Source organism: Taurulus bubalis (assembly GCF_910589615.1).
Source record: "Taurulus bubalis genome assembly, chromosome: 2".
Lineage (NCBI taxonomy): Eukaryota > Metazoa > Chordata > Actinopteri > Perciformes > Cottidae > Taurulus > Taurulus bubalis.
In genome coordinates, this window is record NC_136590.1 from 4407338 (window position 1) to 4425698 (window position 18361).

Genomic DNA, 18361 nt, shown 5'->3' on the forward strand with positions numbered 1-18361 from the left:
AAAAGTGGGATTAGTTATTCAAGTTTTTAAATCCTCTGTAATTAAAAAGGTGCAACATGGTCACCGCCCCCCTTAGAACAGACCTGAGATCTGATTTGATGAGCAGTGGTTTTAAATTTGAGAAGAGGGGATTATAGACCGAGGCAGCTTCTGATATCATAATTGGATGATAATGGATGATTGATAAGGGGACTTATTATGAAAAACTAACTTTTTCCGTGCTTGTGCACATACATTTGTGTATCTGGAGCGTTTACCAACCCACAAACTATGACATAAGACGACCTGGTCAGTTTTTTGTGGGATGCTTGAATAAAAAAACATGTGATTCAAAGAGCCAATCAGAAGCAGACCGGGCTTCATCAGGAAGAGGCTCTTAAAGAGACAGGCGCTGAATTGGAGCGCTTCGGACAGATGGTGAAAACGGGAATATCGAGACATATAATATAGAAAAATAATGTTGTTTTTTATTACATTAAAGCAGGGAAACATGTTCTAGTAGGAACCCAAAATACCACGACTACACCTGGAAATGAGCAGGATATGTGACCTTTAAGGGGGTAATAAAGACGGGAACCTGGACGTGAAGAGGTCAAATCTAATCATGTGCTTGTCATTATATATATATATATATATATATATATATGTATATATATATATATATATATATATATATATATATTTATATATATATATATATATATATATATATATATATATATTATAAGAAGTATTGTACAATAGTGAGAATTTTATTATTCTTTCGGAGCTGTGACAACGGGTCAGCGATTGATTGTAAGATTATTAAAACTCTGTATTTTTCATTCTATGCAGCTTAAAAGATTTAGGCAGCCGTAGAAATTAAAACATTATAACTTTGACTTAATAACAAAAGACTCTGAGATAAAGAATGCATAATCCCCTGAAAATTAATCAAACGTGCAGTTTGATGTCACACATTGAAGTTGTGTTTTACATCGTTAATGTGTGTATGACCTGCTGTGACGATGCTTCTCACCCTTCGTTGTGCATCCACAGCAGATTCGGTCCGAGGACGATGGCGATGTTTCCAGGCGTCATCTTGTTCGAATCCTGGTCTTCAGTCAGTTTGGAGAGGAATTTGATCAAATACCTGAAAATACAGACACAGGGGGGAAGTTTTTTTTTTAAATAAAGTAATTTTGCTTTTTGTGGAAGTACTTTTTTAGGAAAAAGAAAAACATTATTTATTTGTGATTTTTTTTTATTTATTTTTTACACACTGTAAATAAAATGTACTTGATTATATAAAATTAAAAAGGCACCACATTGTCCTGTAAAAACCATGTGACACCTCACACGCTACAAAAAAGTATATTGAAAAAATACCAAATCACTACACTGAGCTCCACTAATAGGTATGGGTGAAAGTGCAAAATGTTGTAAAACATACATCGATACTGATAATTATTACTAATAAATCAGCTTCTGTTCTTTCAACAGTTAAGTATTGTATCACATGCATGTTTGCATGCTTTTTTTTCAATAAACAAAGTGCAACCATATATTTGCGGAAAACGATAAATGTTTGAAATAAAAATCTTTTGTGCAAATACCTAAACCCTCTTTCTTTTTTTTAAATGAGCTACTTCTCAAAGATTTAGAAAGAAAAACGGTGTTATTGCAGTTTTCTGAGAAGCGACAACAAAAATAATTATTTATAAAACCATTTTTGAGGGTTACAAGTGTGAATGAAATGTATGTATATGGAAGATGTATGTATATATTTATTTTTTCTTAATTTCAAACTAATTATCTGATTTAATTGCTAATAATAATTTAGGATAGGTATATATGAGCATTCTACCTATACCTTTATCAGTCTTTCTGTTTCGTATATTTTATAGAATTGTAATGATTGACTGACTGAATAACACACACACACACACACCACACACAACACACACCACACACACACACACACACAGGGCCAGTGTGTTTCTGCGTGCCCTATTAGTGATTAGTGATGACGCTGACGAGTGCTGCAGCATCTCTGCCCTTTCCCATTTCCCTCCCGTGCCTTTTCTCTCTTCCTCTTCCTGCTCACCGCTGCTTGTGATGGTGAGATAAGCCTTCGGCAGATTATCCACGGCTCGGCTTTGCAGCAAAAACACAGCAACACCTTCAGTCCTCTTTCTCGGCACCGTTTCACACCTTTGTGAAGTTTTGGCCGTCGCCATCTCGTTTTTTTTGCAACAGGAAGTGACTGAAGGGAGAGTAAGCCCCGCCCTAAAGCATACGTCATGCTTTATGGTATATTTGACTCTAATGGACCACAATTAGTGCTACACAGTGGTGTAGTTGTGGTGGGTGCACTGTCACTTCACAGCAGACGAGCCTGGGTTCGATTCCCGATCCGGGGCGGTCCTTCTGTGTGAAGTTTGCACGTTTTCCCAAGCATGGGTTCCTTCCGGGTTCTCCGGCTTCCTCCCACAGTCCAAAGACATGCAGCTCAGGTTAATTAGAGACTCTAGAATTGTATGAATGTGAGTGTGAATGATTGTCTGCCTCTATATGAGCCCTGCGATCGGCTTCAGCAAACGTAAATAGGAAAATTGACCATCATTTACTAAATGAACATCATGCTGCATTGAAGAAGACTTGAGACAGAGGAGGCAGTCCTCAGCCATTTATCTTTTTAAATGGGAAAAACACGGCTCATAATTTGGGATTTTGTGAACAATGTTATGAAGCGAGAAATTAGAAGTTTTTATAGAGCGCAGCAACCTGATGAAGTGAGAACATCATCAGTCGTCATCTGGAACCGGCCTGAGTCTGACGTTAAGAAAAGTTTAGAAAAGACAAAACATCTCATCTGATTTTATGCTACTTAAGTAATCTGTCATAAGTAAACTATTGTTACAGTACAAATGTACTTGCAGCTGCAATTATTCCAGATGTTTTCTGCTGAGTTTATCTCCTGTTTTTTTATTTTAAAAAGTGTCTTAATTCACAATTCATGGCATATCGGTCGTGCTTAACACACGAGAACTAGACAGCTTTGTGCGGTGATGAATTTAGACGTCTAGCTGAAGTCTGACTGATAGCTTCAGCTGTCTGAGCTCCAAGGAGGGAAACTCACTTGAAGTTGTTGTTGTTGGCCGAGGGGAGTTTCTCACAGGCGTTCAGGAGTGCCTGCAGTCTCTTGTCTTGATCTTGAATGCTGCGGGACGACAGATTAAAAACAAACGTCGTATGAAATTAAAGATAAAGTTCAACGTCATCATCTTCACTGATCTGAAACGATACGCACATGGAGGCCTGGATCCAGTCTTCGTAGAGCTCGTATGTCATCAGCGGCTCTGGGAGCTCCCGCAGGTAGGACTTCAAAGCTCCTAGAGAGAACAGAATAATGAGATCAATGCATGTATGCATGTATATATGTGAGCAAACAACAATGCATGTATAATGAAGATGTGCCTGCATGAGCTTATAGTGTCTCAGACCGGACACCTAAGGTGGGGGGTGTTTTTTGATCAGAACGAATGTGATTTTCTAGTGTAGAGGAGAAAAGCAACGGCTGACTCTTCTTCTTCGGTCTGCTGCGTTCATTTCCCCAGAGGAGTGTGTGGAACGGATGACAAACAACAACGTCAGGGCATCCCTCACTGACAGCTTCTGTGAGTGTGTGTGTGTGTGTGTGTGTGTGTGTGGTGTGTGTGTGTGTGTGTGTGTGTGGTGTGTGTGTGTGCACAGGCATGTTGTCTGCTAAATAAACACATTTAATAAGATAATTACGTTGAAACTACGGTCATCGCAGCTCTAGTTTCTTATATTTACAAAGAAATATCTCGCTGTCTCTTATTGATGCGGTCTCCTTCCCCATCATGACCACCACTCCCAGTCGCACAGGGGGCACAAATTAGATTTGCTGTTTGAGCTAACCCAGTTTAATGTGGGATTATTAAAGAGGCCCCTCTCTTTGTCCACATGCTCCAGTGAACACGGCTCACTGAATTCATGTTTAATAAAAAAGGGACAAAATGTTTCCAATGAGTTGAGAAAATTTGGAAAATACTATGTAGAGGAGAAGGAGTGTGTGAGGTTGGTACCAAATACACTTTGTTCAGGTGTCTTAATTGGGACATCAAATAGCATTATCTCTCCTGACCACCAGGGGGCGACTCCTCTGGTTGTATAGAAGTCTATATAAATGACTCTACTTCTCTCTTGATTTATTCCCTCAGTAAACATTGTAAACATGAGTTTATGTCTCAATCTCTAGTTTCAAGTTTTCTTCAATACAGCATGATGTTCACTTAGTAAATTATGGTCACTTAGAGTCAAACAGACCATAAAGCAGCGGATGCTTTAGGGGCGAGGCTACCAGGTGATTGACAGGTCGACACCAGAGATGTATACAGAGAAACGCTACCCCCTATTTGCTTGGAATTAAATTGATACAAATGTACTTAACTTTTCTGGATTTCTGTCAAATATTTATAGCTTGTTATTTTGTAGATATCAGGTCTTTATCTGACAGCAGCCGTCGGCTCCAGTGATGACGAGCAGCATCCTCACAAAAGATCAATAACGGCTTCATAAAAGCTGTTCTTCCTTTTGTAGTCGGGTGGTGTTTTTTTTCTTCTTATTTTTTGGTGCAGAAGATGAAGAGTCTGTCTGACACTAATCCCAGTAATATTTGGAATTTATCTCCAGGCATTTTTTTAGGGGATAGTTTATTAAAACAAAAAACATTTGAGCTTTTCTTGCTGTGAGCTGAATCCTTATCGGGTCTTAGAGGAATCTTTTATCGCCCGTGTGGCTTTTAAATTAACCTTTCACGGGTTGATGAACGACAGCTGCAGAAACAGTCACACGTGTGCAGGAGAAATGAACATAAAACTAAATATTTGAGGCTTCTCTGACGGGGGGGGGGGGGGAAACAAAATTTAGAAGCTTAATTATGTTTTTCGTGTGGAAGCGAAGTCGGCGGAGCAGAAATTAAGATTCTTAACGAGGAACTGAACTAGAGCCAACGCATAAATCTGGACAGTTTGTCATTCTAGACAGCGGTAATCAGGTCCAGTGTGGCAACAGACGGGTGGAGCGTGTGTGTGTGTGTGTGTGTGTGTGTGTGTGTGTGTGTGTGTGTGTGTGTGTGTGTGTGCCTGCAATGGCGTGAGGGTCTGCAGAGTACTCCTGAACATCCAACACGCCGCAGTCCAAAGACGCCTTCAGCTTCTTCAGTTTGGAGGCCGAAGGAGCGACTCTGAACAAACCCTGAGACACGAAACACAAGTCACTCCAAGAGTACACAGTATTTATTCATTAACAGATACTTGTACACCGAGTATTTCCAATTTCTTGGAGGTACATGTTGTACTTTTTTAAGGTACTACATCTCAGATGTAAAACCTTTGATCTTGATGTTGAATCATAGAATGTAGAAGCTGAATTATTTAATATCACAACAGTCTGAAAGAGGCCATTCTGCATAATGAGCACTTTTACTTTTGATTAAGTTCATTGTGCAGATAATACTTTAGCAAAATGCAAAAAAGAAATTGCTTAAATATTAGTTGTACAGTATATATTTATGCCGTTTTTATGTATTTAAATAGCACATAAATAGCGCCACACGTATACAAAACGTATACAAGGTCTGCTGCCGATTCATATCATAACGTTTTGGACATGAGATTCGACTGCTCACGAACGAACAGCGTCAGAGTCGGCAGAAAAACGTTTGTGCGTCAAATAACTTTGAATTATTGTGATGAATGAATTTTAAACAAATCTTGCTCTGCAGCACATCTCACAACATTATCCATAATTTTCAACAAACATCACATTAAGCCTAATGACTGCAGAATGCAAATTTAGTTATTCATAATGATATATTTGCCTTTTTTTTACTGGAAAAAAAACCCCATTTACCTTCCCTTCGATGCGTCTCCATTAAACAATCATTACATTCTGAGCAATTTAGGCTGCACAGCTCACTGACTTGGCAATATTATTAAATTACATGTCTCATTAATTAAACATTCGAGGATTGTTTGTTTCTTTGGGAGGAAACAAACTGTAGCTTGGACCTCGTTAGATTTCTGCAAAGTTTCTTCCCATTAGACGTGTCTGCGTGTGCATGTGTGCGCGTGTGTGTGTGTGTGTTGTGCAGCCTGACCTCCTCCTGCATGCCACACTCCAGCAGCATGGTGACACAGGCCTCAATGGGGAAGGCAATATCTCTCCCGCTGAGCGCTAAGTGCTCCTCTAATGGCTTCCCGTAGCATGGCTTCTCCACCCAGGTCTCTGTAACACACACACACACACACACACACACACACACACACACACACACACACACACACACACACACACACACACACACACACACACACACACACACACACACACACAAAACATGCATGAAATACAGTAGCAGCTAAGGATGCTAAACGTTTCCCCTCCAACACAAACATATGTTTTCTGGAGGACATAAAAGGGCCCATAAACCTATCAAGTCAGTGTTCTTCTTGTCGGTTTAAAAGGCACTAAACATTTAAACGGTGCTTTAACTTACAAAAACAAACATATTGTCTGACTAATAATACTAATAATAGTATACTACACTATATAACTCTCCCTGATACCTTTTTTAGCACATCTCAACTGGTATTGATAATATGTCTAGTAATAAAGGCTGGTGCCTGCAACAGTTGATTTTAGTGTTGAAGCTGTTATTAAATCATTTAGATTCCACCAAATTGTTCATAAACTCATGCAAACTAACACACACGGCCCCTGCAGCAGAGTCTGAGCCTCTTTTTTTTGTAGAGCAGACCCACCCGGACATGTGTACCAAATGTCAGGTCAATCAGTGATAGGGGGCGAAAACTACGGGCTTTCACAACTCCCGGGTTGAAAGAAGTTTTTTAGGGGGCGCTATCCGACTTTTGGTACGGTTTAGAGCATGGTTCCAAGAGACTTTCTTTTCATTTACATGTGTTGCATATGCCTACCAAGTTTCATACATCTAGGTCAACCATAGCGCTGGGGCTGCTTAAATCAATATTTGTAGGGGGCTCTATCGAGCCGAATTGCCATTTTGAAGCGTTAAAATAAAAAAACAGAGTTTATCAATGGAAACTCACCCTGATGAGCTTTGATCTGGGGCAACACGCTCTGCAGCAGCTCCAGCGACTTCCTGTGGTACTCGGCCTGGACTTCTATCAGCTGGACAGAGAAGAGATCAGAGAGTTGTGACGGACCAGCGGAATGTTTCTGCTTCTTCGCCAAAGTCTGCGGAAGAAACCTTGTACTTACTGTCTGGAAGTAGCTTGAATAGTCGATCTCTTTGGCCACAAAACTGTACATGTCTGCTGATAACTGATCCTGGAGAAGTAAAAAAACAACAACATATTAAACAACAAAACAAAAGGTAATAAACACAAAATGTGTTGAAAGGACCTTTTTCAAAGCAGACATTTTGACATTTTGAGTTACACTGATGATGGCTGCGAGCTCTTTGATTGGGCTCTTAATGTAGCGGAGCCTTCATTAATGTTATTAGTTATTAGCTGTGAGGTTCCAGCTGACGAAGGTCAAAAAAAAGGTCAAAACTATTTTTAATTTAAAAAAAAGACTGCTAAATTAATAGAATATAGACTAGAAAAGACTCTGTATTGTTTTACATTGAACTAAAACACTAAACTAAAACTATTTAATCAGCATTTGGATGTGAAAGTAAATGACAAATAGTATATTAGAAAGTGTGGATTTTTGCAGAATATTTAAAATCTGTAGATAATTATTATATCTTTTTCCACCCAAACTAGTGTGTCCATGCAGGTTTTTTTCCACTCGCTAAAAATATGCTCTAGACTCTGACCTTCAGGTTCACACGGTGGAAAATGTATTTTTTATATCTGCTACTAATTCAGTCTGCCTTTCAAACTCTAAAAAACAGAGTTGAAACAGTTGAAAGTCTAACAAACACGGTTTTAAGGAGTTTAATTCAGTTTCTGTTGAGTTTGAATGAAGTGTGTTTTATAACGATCAGCAAGATGAATGTACTTTTTTTTGTCAATGGGGTCCCGTGGCTTTGAAGAGAGCATATAACGGCTGCTTCTTTTCACATCTAACTCTGTGAATTAAGGATTTATTTACACCAAACCAGAGTTGATGATTGCTGGAACAGCGGAAAGACTAACCAAAACAGTTTTGATGAGCTTTGTTTTGTTTCTGTCGAGTGTGAATGATCAACGAGGTGAAATCCCTGTTTTTGTCAATGGAGTCCTTGCTTTGAGGAGAGCGTACTATACTTAATTCCTAGCACAGTGGGAATAGCCAGTTGAGTGACGGGGAATAAAAGATCACTCACCCTACAGATCTCCATGCGGTTGGCTGCCTCCTCCATCTCCTCCCTGTGGTGGTCGGCCTTGGCTCCGGATGGCTGCAGGTTGCTGGAGAGTCCTGAAGACTTGCTGGACTGATAAAACCTGAGAACACAACATTAACGTTGTTCAGTAGTACTAATAACTGACTGTGAAAATTACTCTGCTGCATGTAAAACCCCTGCTTTCAAAAACATCCAGTAATAGTATCAAAGTATTAGCGTCAAAAAGTAGAAGTGTTCTCTAAAAAAAACAGTTTTCAGCTTTGTGACGATGTATTTTCCAGATGATCCAAGAAGTTTTTTAAGAGTTTGAAGAAGGAGGAGGATTTTCTCAAGAGTAAAGAAAACTTCATCCAAGATGTAGTGAAAGTACAATATGTACCTCTGAGATGTACATATTGTACGCGTCAGTAGTACCTCTGAGACGCAGAGGAGTAAAATGTACAATATGTACCTCTGATATGTAGTACAGTAAAAAGTACAATATATATCTCTGAAAAGTAGTACAGAAAAAAGTACAATATATACCTCTGAGATGTAGAGGAGTAAAAAGTACAATATGTACCTTTGAGATGTAGTACAGTAAAAAGTACAATATGTCCTCTGATATGTAGTGCATTAAAAAGTACAATATGTACCTCTGAGATGTAGTGCAGTAAAAAGTACAATATGTACTTCTGAGATGTAGTGCAGTAAAAAGTACAATATTTACTTCTGAGATGTAATACAGTAAAAAGTACAACATTTACCTCTGAGATCTCGTAGAGTAAAAAGTGAAATATGTACCTCTGAGAATTAGTACAGTAAAAAGTACAATATGTACCTTTGAGATCTAGTACAGTAAAAAGTACAATTAATTTGGTATTTTAGAGCAACAATCAAAAACCACATCAATATGTACCTCTGAGATGTAGTGCAGGAGGAGTATAAAGTACCAGAAAATACTCAAGTAAAGTACAAGTACCTTGAACTTGTACTTAAGGAAACTAAACCAAGACATTTTATTTGCCTTCAGCAGTTTAAGACTTTAGTTTTTTTTCACAAAATCAGCTGTTTTAAAGTCTCCGTCTAACACTCGACCGTCTATTTAAATATAAACATCCTCATCCTCATCTTCATCTTTAACTCGAGCCCTCCTCTTCCCTCTCTGTCTGGCTCTCTGTCTGAGTCGAGTCTCCGGGTGGAGATAATGTGCCGCTCTGCCAGAGGAGCTCAGCAGGATGATGGCAAAAACTCACAGATTTGGGTCACAAAAAAAAAAAAAAAGAAACCTGACTGACTGAACTGCAGTGAAGGAAAATCTTGTTTCTCTCCGTGTCGCTGCTCAGAGTCGGTTCCCCGAGAGGAACGTGAGTCAGAACAGAGACGGATTCTGATTGGACGGGAGAGAAACTGGCACCGACGTGACGATTCAAGAAGCTTTCACGCGTCTGAAGTTTAAATAAATAAAGTATTCAACATTAAAAGATGGGGAACGTTTGTCAGCTATTTGAAGCCAGAATGGCCGCTTTCTGCATCTATAACTAACTATTATTTACTTCAAGGTTTCCGGTGGAGTTTATGCTTACACTATTATAATAAAGCCCACGATTTACAGTATAATTCTGTAAAATTACTACTGGTACATAGATGCAGTGGAAGAAAACTAGACTATGGGGAACGAGGGAGCAATAATGTACCTCTGAGATGTAGTCCAATAAAAAGTACAATATGTACCTCTGTGATGTAATACAGTAAAAAGTACAATATGTACCTCTGAGATGTAGTACAGTAAAAAGTACAATATGTAACTTTGAGATGTAGTACAGTAAAAAGTACAATATGTACTTCTGAGATGTAGTACAATAAAAAGTACATCTCAGAGGTACATATTGTACTTTTTACTGTACTACATCTCAAAGTTACATATTGTACTTTTTACTGTACTACATATCAAAGTTACATATTGTACTTTTTATTGTACTACAATATGTACCTCTATGATGTAATAAAGTAAAAAGTACAATATGTACCCCTGTGATGTAGTACAGTACAAAGTACAACATGTACCTTTGAGATGTAGTACAGTAAAAAGTACAATATGTACCTCTGAGATGTAGTACAGTAAACAATACAATATGTACCTCCGAGAATTAGTACAGTAAAAAGTACAATATTTACTTCTTAGATGTAATACAGTAAAAAGTACAACATTTACCTCTGAGATCTCGTAGAGTAAAAAGTGAAATATGTACCTCTGAGAATTAGTACAGTAAAAAGTACAATATGTACCTTTGAGATCTAGTACAGTAAAAAGTACAATTAATTTGGTAATTTAGAGCAACAATCAAAAACCACATCAATATTCTGCAGAATAAATACAGTAATTACTGTGAATCATAATGAACAGTTACAATATGTCAAAACTGTAATGTAATTGAAGATATTAAATATGTTGGGTTACGTTACAACAATAAAAACACATAAAAGACTCACCGCGTACGAGCAGAGTCCATGTCCAGGACCAGCTTCGCTAGATGCTTCCTCTGCTTCTGGATGTTTGGGATCTCCACCTGAGAGGAGCAGTGTTTTGTTGTTGTGTGAAAGAGGGAAACTGTTTTGTCTCACAAATTAGCCCATTTAAAGAGTCACTTAAAGGTACAGTACGAAAAAGGTTTGTCTCACGAAGATTAACTCATTTAAAGAGTCATTTAAACACATATTTAATGACAATGATTCTGTTCCTACTATGTTTCAGAATAACTACAGTTATGTATTTATTTCTCATGGATTTTTTGCGACTAGAGTCCATTGACGCAGTGTTTGATCTGTACCTCTGCGAGGTCGTACAGCGGCTCCACCACGTCCCTCTCGATGGTGAGCTCGAACAGCATGAGCTCGTGAGCGAGCTTGTCCTGCGTGTCGCCGCACAGCTTCAGCATCTTCCTGCAGCGGAAAGCAGGAAAGACACCAGACGACAGTCAGAGCTTTATCTGCTCGTGCACTTTATTCACTTAAAACTCTGAGATGAACAGCGATGTTCATTCAGGAGTAAATGCAGCACAGTGCTGTAACACGGAGTAACTGACTACATGTGTGTGTACGTGTTTTAGCATCCTTAGCTGCTGCTGTATTTCATGCATGTTTTGTGTGTGTGTGTGTGTGTGTGTGTTGAGAGAAACATTTAGCATCCTTCGTTGCTACTGTATTTCATGCGTGTTTTGTGTGTGTGTGTGTGTGTGTGTGTGTGTGTGTGTGTGTGTGTGTGTGTGTGTGTGTGTGTGTGCGTGTGCATGTGCATGTTTGACTCACCCGAGTAGAGACTCGTCCCCGAGCACCACCGCCCCCTCCACCATACATTGTGCTAGTGTTGTGAGAGGAAGCTTCTTCTGCACAAAAAGACACAAACACACAAACACACAGACGAGCAGTTGATGAGTCGGTCTGTTTGTCTCGATGTGTCGCTCAACCTCAAATAAACAAGTGAAGCGGACCGCACTCACACGATTTGCTTGCTGTTAATTGTGATGAAGGAGATACTTTGTAATGAAGCGCCAGCCTTCTGTCATCACATTTGTAATTAAAGTTACTGTGAGGAACTTTCATGTTGCGTTGATTGTGGCGAGGACCAGGACTATAGAGGACCAGGACTATAGAGGACCAGGACTACACTGAGGTCTATAGAGGACCAGGACTAAACTGATGTCTATAGAGGACCAGGACTATAGAAGACCAGGACTATAGAGGACCAGGACTACACTGAGGTCTATAGAGTACCAGGACTAAACTGATGTCTATAGAGGACCAGGACTATAGAAGACCAGGACTATAGAGGACCAGGACTACACTGAGGTCTATAGAGTCCCAGGACTAAACTGAGGACTATAGAGAACCAGGACTAAACTGAGGTCTATAGAGGACCAGGACTAGACTTATGTCTATAGAGGACCAGGACTATAGAAGACCAGGACTATAGAGGACCAGGACTAAACTGATGTCTATAGAGGACCAGGACTATAGAAGACCAGGACTATAGAGGACCAGGACTACACTGAGGTCTATAGAGGACTAGGACTAAACTGAGGACTATAGAGAACCAGGACTAAACTGATGTCTATAGAGGACCAGGACTAGACTGATGTATATAGAGGACCAGGACTACACTGAGACTGGACCAGTTCCTCACAATAACTTTTGTTAAAGTTTGTTCTCACTCTCGGGCGCTAACAATGGACACCGTCACTAGGATGTTTGGTTTGATCCTCACCGAGGGCGACCTGACGGACTTCTTGTCCACGTCCAGGCCCTGCTGGCCCTGCAGGCAGGCCGTCAGCTTCTTGTGCGTGCTGTGGGACACCTGCTTCACCAGCTCCAGCCGTTTCTCCACCTGAAGCAGAGAGAGAGAGAAACCACACAGGAAGACACAGAGCGGGCGAGTCAACAAGCAGCGTTCTGACTCCTAAACGACACCGTCACCTGTCGCCCTTAAGCGCCTCTCATTGTTAAACCAACTCGGTGGAGCCGATGCGGCGGCGTTAATTAGATCAGTTACGGCGCTGCGCCCCGAGTCATCAGTGGGGACGCTTTGCCTTTGGTCTCTCAGAGAGGTTCAGTTCCAGCGCTCATTAACGGCCTGAAGGCAGCGCAGAGACGCCATTTATGAAAAGTAATTTAATGCACGCTGAATACTTTGCACAGATGATGATGATGATGCTTTTTCTTCCTGTGAGAGGTAGCAAAACATTCATGCTTAACGGCAGGTTATCCCCCCCCGGAGGTGCACACTTTTAATGTCTGAACATCAATTAACTTATTTAAAAAAGGTGTGCACGAAGTTGAAATGTAAAATCCAACTTTACAACCGACACAGAGCTAAATCTAAAATATTTTGTACATAAAAAAAAAAAATGTAATTCAAAGGCAGCCTTCATTGAAAGCTGAGATCTATTGGTCAGATCTCACACACACACACACACACACACACACACACACACACACACACACACACACACACACACACACACACAGTGTACCTGTAGTAGGTCGTCACTTAACACTTCGGTTTTTTCAGCCCTGGAAGAGAAGAAGAAGGAGACTGTTAGCGTGGACGAATTACACAACTGCAACACACACACACACACACACACACACACACTAGCAGCTAAGGATGCTAAACGTTCCTCTCCAACACAAACACGTACACGCACACACACACACACACACACACACACACACACACACACACACACACACACACACACACACACACACACAAAGCATGCATGAAATAATAATAATAATGCATTTTATTTGAACAGTAGCAGCTAAGGATGCTAAACGTTTCTCTCCAACACACACACACACAAGGATCCTGGAGCTAAAATCTTATCTTTTCATCTGCTTCATGCTAATAGAGAGGAAAACTGAATGAAATCCGACAGAAAAGTTGAAGGAAAAAGTTAAAATGTATAGCACATCTGTGGTAAACACAATATTTAAAAAGTATTCTTTAAGGAGAATCTCTGTCATGGTATGAGTGTTAGTCGACTCATTAACCTAAATAAGTAAATAAATAGATTGAACAAATACATGAAATTTAATAAAAAAACAGCAGACTTCGGGATGTTCGACACTGAAATAACGTCATTGTTGTTCACATTATACAATATGAGAGAGACAAATATAATATAAAACAAAACGATTGGTGAATAGATTAAATCCAGAGGCTTTCCTTAATCTGCACTAACGGTTCTCATGCGACCCCATCGTTTCCCTTTGAGGCAAATTTGTCCGAATGAAATTGACTTGAGTTTACAGTAACAAGTGTTTCCCAGAGTTTAAACGCCTCCACGGGGCGACAATTAAAGCTCAGAGAGACGCCGTTAAACGGTCCACATGAGAGATGATCTCCCGGCACGCCGCTGTAATATAATAATGCACCGTAAAGAAATTACCGTGACTCTGCATTGGATGAAAATATGTGAAAATGCTTGTCGAGTCATTTCCAGACAAAGTAATTAAACACTTTATAATGAAACACGAGTTTTCAGCCATTTGATCATCTCTGTGAGCCTCAGCGGTGCTTTGAGCTACGCTAGCAATGCTAACGTCAGCGTCAGCAATGCTAACATCAGCAATGTTAACATCAGCAATGCTAACATCAGCAATGCTAACGTGCTAACAAGCTTACATTTGCAAAGTGCAAACAGATAAGAGACATAAGTTAGAACGGGAGAGAACTGGAGGTTAATAATAAGAGCAACATGTTGTCTGGCGGGTTGGGCAACATGTTGCCTGGAGGGTTGGGCAACAACACAGCAAAGAAGATCAAGATATGAAAGTCAAGATCTCCAAAAAAAGGAGGAATAATTCATCTCATTCACACCTAGACTTCTGTTTCTCTATATGCCTGCATCATTTTTAGAAATATCTTTCTTTTTCATTTTTTACTTCCCTTTTTGGAAAATATTATTCATAATTGTAAACATTTTTAAATGTATGAACATTTTTTTAAATGAGTTTTAATTTAAAAAAAAAGATAGTTTAAAAAAACAACCACTATAATTTAAAAGGAGAACATCTATAAACAAAAATAAATCAATAAAATGAAAGAATTTCACAACAACAACAAGGCCGCCAGTGAAGTTACAATACAAGAACAATTATATAAACTAATATTAGGCCAATATTTAGTGGAATAAATAGTACTTTTATTCTTTCATCCACAAAAAATATAAAAAGAAATAGGATTAATAAACTAGGAATGAATAAACCACCAGTCAACAAAATAAACATGTGAACTTCATAAACATTTTTATTACAGATACAACCAAAGACTATGTTATTATTGATCTAATGACTATTTTAACAAGAAATGTCAAAAATTATGAAAAATGCTTGTTATAATTTCCAAAAAGCCTGGAGGTGATGCATTCAAATTCCTTATTTTATTTGAGCAACAGTCCACAAACTAAAGATATTCAGTTTATTACCACACATGACACATTTAAGGAACTGAAAACAACAAATGTTTTTTTGCTTGAAAAATTACTAAAAGGTAACAAACACGCTTGTAGTTAAACAGGTAGAAGAAGTTGTAAAACTATGTTTGATACTTGATATACTAAGCCAAAATACTTTATATAAAATAAATATATCGTGAGCAGCTCAGTAATTATTACCTGTAATGAAGGATGTGTGCGTCAAAACTAATCGCTTTATTAATAGTTAATCATACTTGATGTGTCAGGGATAATCAGTCACTTGGGTTCATGAAGAAGATCCTCCGTGACTCCGTGACTATTTCACACTTTATTTCACACCCGCGAGTCATTTTCTTGGTCATTTTCCACAGAAGCAAATCTAATAGTTTGGAACTAATTACAGGAGGAAGACAGCGCAGATTGATTGTGTCATCTAGAATCTAAAAGGTGAAACTGAAGCTTATTTTCAAGTGTGCAAGCTTAATACATGCAGTGTTACATTTATAATTTGTATTCATAATTAAAGAAAAAAAGGTTATGATTTGTTAACTGTGGAAAACCTGGGACCTTTGACCCAAAAGCCTTTTGTTGTCGATGGATTACATTCAATACAGCAGACGCAAAATAATCATTAGCCATTCAATCAAAACTCATAAACCCCAATAAAATGCTTGAAAACAAGGAGGACCTCTCTCCTCCTTGTTTTGAAGCATTTTATTGGAGGAGAAGAGATGGGGGAGGAAATAGAGGGAGGAGAGAGGGAGGAGGAGAGAAGGGGGGCCTGAAGAATGAGACCTGGTATCTGGTCTTTTCTGTTTTGAATCATTCCCTTCTGTCGACAGGTGCACGAAATAAATGGATTCTTAGATGTTTGCAATAAAGAAAAGGTAGAAAGAAGACAGTTTGACCTTTTGAACCCAACATTCACACCTTTCTCTCTTGTGGATGATCACTGGTGATCACTGATGATCACCAGCTGTGAGTCTGTTCAGCTGAGAGCTTCAACACGAGCAGCTCTTCATGCAGCTGTCGGAGCTCGTGAGGCGCTTTTTGTTTTTATTTTCTCAGTTAAAGGAATATTCCACCAATAAGGATGTAGATAAGATACGACAGAACTTAATGCCGAAGGAAATTCTTGTTTCATTAAAGATTACAACAGAAGAAGAGCAAAAAAACAACCGATAGATTAAAATATATATGAACAATAGAAAACACTAGGTTTGAAGGAAATCCCTGATCTCTCTTTATCTTTCCTCTCTCTATCTCACACACACACACACACGCACACACGAGCAGGTTAGCAGCTTGTCAACACCAGCAAAAAACGTTGAGAAACAAGACAAACACAAGTCATTCAAAAATGCTCACAATGCAAAAGACAGTTTCTCATTTTCTTTCCTCTGTGACAGCTGTTTAGATTGCATACAGGTTCACACATACACACACACACACACACACACACACACACAAACACACACACACACACAAACGTCACAGTATGATAAAAACAGGCAAAACAAGCTGCTGTCAGCTGCTGAAGTGAGTTTTTATTTTTTCCCGACCGCCTTCTTTTCGACCTCACAGTCACATATGTGTTATATCTGCATGGACAGAGTGCAGGACAGCAGAGGATTAAAATGTGTGGAGTTTAAACTGCCATGTCCTCAAATACCAGCAGGAGGCAAGATTCGATAATACTGTGATTACGCGCGTCTCCCCAAAGGGAAGTGAATGTGATACTGAGTGCCGTGAAGCTGGAGCTGCAGCAGAATGCACCTGCAGTGCTGCTGGATGCACAAATGTCACAGTGGCTTTCTGTAAAAAAAAAAAAAAATACTGGACAAAGTGTGTATTTAGGGAATATCAGAGGTTGAGAGAACGTATTGACACACAGGGTGCAATGTTCTGATGCAAAAAAGAGATATTTTGAATAAGAAGTTGCCATTTTAAAGAGTAAATATATCAAACTAAAAGGCTTTTAATGCAGCTTTTTCTCCCAACTCTGACTGGAAAATGTTTCTTTTAAAAAAGCATGCATGCTACTGCAGCGTCTCTGCATATCTGCACGTGAAAGGAGAGAAGAGAAGGTCAGCTGTTCGTGTTGTGGCGCTGACGTCTTCCCACTCGGGGGTTTTGGTTCTGGTAACGCAGCATGACAGGAGGTCACAGCTGAGGAAGGGAGAGGCCCAACCGCACATGGTTCATATTTTGGAAAGAAAAAAATAAGAAAATTGAAGTGGCGGGGGGACAAAAAGCGAAGGACACTGAATGGTCGCCTTTGCCTCAGAAAAGAGGGTAAAAGGAATTTTATTTTGAAGGTTCCGCCTTTTTTCCGACATGCTTCTCTCTCTGCGGCCTTTTTGTTAATTGTCTGACACATCAAGGGCGCCGCGGCGTCCCGGATCAAAGCCTCGGCTGCAGAGTCAGGACTTTGCTGCAGCTACAGCCTCTGTCGTCAGAGCCGGGATTCCCACTGGCCTGGCAAGGAGGGAGGAGGGAAGAGGGAGGAGGCAGTGATGAAGAACACAGACGTGTACAAAGGGGGTTTTAATGTGTTAAATCCTTTGAGAGATTCAGAAGAAGAATTGAGAATACAGATCGTCTCCCTTGTAAAATGACTCAGCTCTCTTATTTTTCCTTTTCCTCGGGCCAAAAGTGTTGGCAGAATACCAGAAACATAAAAAAAAAAGGGTTCAAAGACGATGTATTGAATTAAACTGATGCACCAAAGACGGGCAGTGATTTGTGAGGACTGCATACGGTCGACTGTGACGGAAAGATGACTGACGGCACTTTAAAAGTAATTAAATTATCTTTTGAATTGACAAACATCGTATGTGTGACGATTCAAACAGGATCCAAAACATATTAGTCTTTCATCGCTCATATTTTTTTGCAAACGAAGATCCCATGGTGGTCAACTAGAGTGGGCGGGACTTGGTCTCAAACAGCCACGTGTCCAACGAACACTGTGACAGACAGACTGCATCACTGCAGTTGTGTTGTTATTCAGAAAGTA

At 39.5% G+C, this 18361-nt stretch overlaps 1 protein-coding gene across 1 annotated transcript in view; it reads right to left on the bottom strand.

Moving 5' to 3' along the window:
• Positions 1-18361, bottom strand: part of LOC306753355 (rho GTPase-activating protein 44-like) — a gene marked incomplete at both ends in the record, with an annotated part of 58807 nt that overhangs the window by 11353 nt on the left and 29093 nt on the right. The window contains 13 exon segments of the mRNA XM_079237225.1: positions 1019-1132; positions 3122-3202; positions 3293-3374; positions 5151-5262; positions 6167-6294; positions 7137-7218; positions 7309-7377; positions 8366-8483; positions 10856-10932; positions 11194-11305; positions 11672-11748; positions 12627-12746; positions 13393-13432. Of these exon segments, the coding sequence (XP_079093351.1) occupies positions 1019-1132; positions 3122-3202; positions 3293-3374; positions 5151-5262; positions 6167-6294; positions 7137-7218; positions 7309-7377; positions 8366-8483; positions 10856-10932; positions 11194-11305; positions 11672-11748; positions 12627-12746; positions 13393-13432 (1212 nt within the window).